The sequence below is a fragment of the Nicotiana attenuata genome, unplaced genomic scaffold (assembly GCF_001879085.1).
Source record: "Nicotiana attenuata strain UT unplaced genomic scaffold, NIATTr2, whole genome shotgun sequence".
NCBI classification, from domain to species: Eukaryota; Viridiplantae; Streptophyta; class Magnoliopsida; order Solanales; family Solanaceae; genus Nicotiana; species Nicotiana attenuata.
Window position 1 is genome coordinate 2537895 of NW_017670239.1, and position 3754 is coordinate 2541648.

A 3754-nucleotide genomic window follows, 5' to 3' on the forward strand; every position below is an offset into this window, starting at 1 on the left:
AATAAAGCTAGTTAGTAGTTCAGTTTGTTCTCTGGAAGAAAGATTTGGTGTTGTATATTCGTGCTCTATATGAAATATATGTGTGAAGTTGTTTTTTCTCTAATTTAGCAAATTATATGTAAGATTTTGTAAGCCTTCTGTAGAAGCGCCAAGTGAACATCAAAGTTAAAACTACACTTGCTTCGCCTAGTGTGTTAGATGCATTATGCATCATTCTAATTCCACACAATCCCCCGTTCAAATGAATCTTTAGTTGGAGAAGATGTTAAATTTTTTCCTTCCAATTGAAGATTATATTATAATTTTTATCCGAAACAGTATAACTTTCCTTTCGAGTTTTCATTTTCTCAAATTAAATTCATTCAAAATTAGGATCATGGATTGATAGGTGCACCCTCTATGAATATTATAAGGAGTCGCATGTCATTAGGACTTGAAAATCGATACTTGCAACTTGATCCTATTATTTTTGCACGTCAACTTGAGGCTTTCGTCTTAATTAAACTCAAACGCATAACGTTTAAATCTTGATTCTAAGGATGAAAGGAGAAAAGAAGCAGTTAATTAATGGATCAGAAACAAAGATTTACTAAGCTTCAACCATATTTTCGTAATTTTAAAACGGATTTGGGATAGTGTAGTTAGAGTCCTTTAGCACCACATTATATTCATAGAAAAAAACTGGTATAGCACTTCTTCAAATCCTTGCTAAGAATTCCACTTGTCCTTCAAATCCTACAGTCAATAGAAGAAAAAGGTAATTAGCTACAAGGCAAACATCCATAGAATATAATATATAATTTTTACGATGATATTGATAACTAGCGAATCCAAATTTTAAAAATCTGGTGACAACCTCTATGGGAAAAGAATTGTGGAGTTTATTTGAAAGAAATTAGCAACATGAAAAGTGAAAACACATACTTCAACATATTTAGATGGTCTAACATGGTGAATATATGTCCAGCCCAACTTGGACGAGTTGTATTTTTATGGGCTAAAGTAATGTGAGAGATCTAATTAAATAGAATAATAGCTAGCAGGAGAAGAAAGTAAAGTTACTTGGAGCAATCAACTGTAGGGTTGATGGGTATTTTGGTAGTAAGTTTGCAGAGGGTAGGGAGTTGTGCTGCTTTATCAACGTTTATAGGGAAAGCTTGTGCAGCAGACTTCAGGCAGCCGCATATAGCTTGACGGTCCGGCTGAGACGCCGCGGCTTCTTTGTCAAGAGCTTGTGCTCCACTGCAACAAGCAACACTAGGGTACAACTCTCCGCTCATTAAGAAATTTTGGCATGGGATTATCTTCAATATCACATCACTGCATTGAACGTCTGCTTTTGCAAAACCTAAAACCAAACTAACTCCCATCAAAATGAGTGCTAATAAAGTGTAGCTGGGAAGGTTTCTTGACATCTTTCTTCAACTTTAGGAAGCTAATTAGGTGAAATTATGTGTTTTTTTTTTTTGTGAATGAGAAATGGTTATGAACGGATGTCAATTTATACTGCTCTAAGATATGGTCAATTTTGTCATTTCCTCCTCCATCCAACAAGCAATATATAGGATCTTCCCTTTTTTATCCTCGAATAATTGTTTTTCTTCTTAATAATTTTTGAAGGTATGACTTTATATAGTATCATCTTTTCAGAGAAGAAAGCATCCAAGTGTAGACAATTTCCAAAAAAGTTTCATTGAAATTGGTTAAAGGTTAAAATCATCTTAATATAGGAGTTTTCAATAGAGTGAACGATTTGATTATCATCATAAGAAAAAGGAAAAGAGCAAAGAAAACAAAATGATCTTCGTTAAACACAAATTATTGATCTTTACTATATCTTGTATGTAAAAAGCAAAATCATCTTAATATAGGTGCAATTTCAACGTGAACTAATTCTGCGGATTATACTAATTACATAAAAAGAGCAGGGTGGGGAGGGGGGGAGAAGATTTAAAATAAATGGATTAGCTATGCTAGCAAGCTTCACTACAAAAAAAAAAGCTAAATTTGTGGCGGTTTTATTGCGGCGGTTCTTATAACCTCCACAATCTATAACAAATTGTGGGGGTTAATTTACCCCCGCAAATATATTAAATTTGCGGCGGTCGATAACCTCCGCAACCATTAAAAAAATAGGGCCCACTAACCCCAATCTTTCCCTCATTTTTTAATCCTTTCCCGCTCTTTTTTTCCCAAACCCCTTTTCATTTTCCCTTTTTTCATTTTCAGAAACCCTCACTTAATCACTTAATCAAAAATAGCCAAACCCCTAACTCACAAAATCGCTTCTTCTCATATGGGCTTTCTTCTAATCTGCAGATGCCAAAAAATGGAAGCTGTAAAACTTCAGATCAACACAGATTTTGAATGATTAGGGTAAACAACCACGAAAACGAACAGGAAAATAGTATAGTCTCAAAGGGAAGCCGAAATCTTCTAATCTTCTTCACTTAATCTGCTGCCGAATTCTCTACAGGTAGCTGTAAAACTTAATCTCTTCCATTTCTTCTTCACTTAATCTCTTCCATTTCTTCTTCATTCCCTCCGATTTCAAGCCCGTGTAGCTCTCTGCTTTTCTTCAGCGCTCCTCTTTCTTCAGTGCCTCCTCTGTTGCAAAATGAAAGAGATATGAAAAAAAACTTCAGATCTATCAATCAATTGGATGTAAGTTTATTTAATTTTGCTCTTTCATACAAATTCCTCTTCGATTTTGCTTTGATTTTTCTCTTTCATTCTTTGATTCTGCTTTTGTCTTTCTTTCTTCATGCATGTGGGTTTTAAGTTTGTTTTCTCTGTTAATTTGGTAGAATCGGTGTATTTTGAATCGGTATAAATGTGGTAGAATCCGCAGAAATTTAGTAGAATCGGTGTATTTTGAAGAAGGATATGTAAGTCCTCTTTCTCCTTTTGCATTAGGTTCTAAAATTTAGGTTTTTTGTGTATTTTGAGGTTAATTTTTGTGATTGATGTCTCAATTGAAATATTTCCTTTTGCATGTGTATTTTAGAACTCCTGAGGACCTACTGAGAAGACACAATTATCGCCGGCTGCTTTTACTCTTTCTGCTCTACTCTGTGTTTGAATCAGTCTCCAGGTACATTTTTTGTTTTTCTACAGGTTCTGGCCCCAACTCCATCTACAACATAAAATAACAAATTTAAAGCAATTATGTCTCAACAAGTGGAAGTCAATTGCATAAATTTGCATTGTTCATATTGCCTCATTTTATTAAATTCAATCTTAATCTCTTACACAATACATACTAAAATGAAACATAAGAATAATTTGCTACTTGCGATATCCTAAAAGTTTTGGTAACTTATTCGAGAAAAGATAAGTTCAGATTGAGGCATAGTTACTTGTCAAAAAGAATGTTTTGAATTGAGGCATAGTTGATTGATTGAATTATTGACTGGGTCAACTGTTATGTTTTACTGATTTAAGTAGAAGGCATCCATCATTTAGGACAAATGGATTGATTATTGGCAACAGGGTTTTGCCTAAGGTCAACTGCAAAGGGATTGAACTAGTAGTGTAGAGCTTAAAATCTTGCTCTATAAATTGCCTGTTGAAGGTATCGAAACTACTGCTTACTGAATAACTGTATTTTTATGATTCAAGTAAAATATAAAATGGTTCATAATGGTTATAATAGAAAAAGATTCGAAGTCATCTTTGAAGTTTGGATATTGATTGCATCTGACTGAGTGGTCTGGATGAAAGACAATTTATATGGTCAACCTTATTAGTTGGG

General features: G+C 34.0%; 1 protein-coding gene across 1 annotated transcript; it reads right to left on the minus strand.

Annotated features, from left to right (window-relative positions):
* Positions 1–567: 567 nt before the first annotated feature.
* On the minus strand, positions 568–1498 carry LOC109236463 (non-specific lipid-transfer protein-like). Its single transcript, XM_019402644.1, has 2 exons — positions 1063–1498; positions 568–735 (listed from the first exon to the last, which is right to left on the minus strand). Exons 1-2 carry the CDS (start codon positions 1413–1415, stop codon positions 729–731), a joined length of 360 nt encoding a protein of 119 aa, XP_019258189.1. The 5' UTR covers positions 1416–1498; the 3' UTR covers positions 568–728.
* Positions 1499–3754: the final 2256 nt, after the last annotated feature.

Bases quoted from the DNA above. Each gene is read 5' to 3' on its own strand.
- LOC109236463 (XM_019402644.1), bottom strand. From the start codon at position 1,415: ATGTCAAGAAACCTTCCCAGCTACACTTTATTAGCACTCATTTTGATG.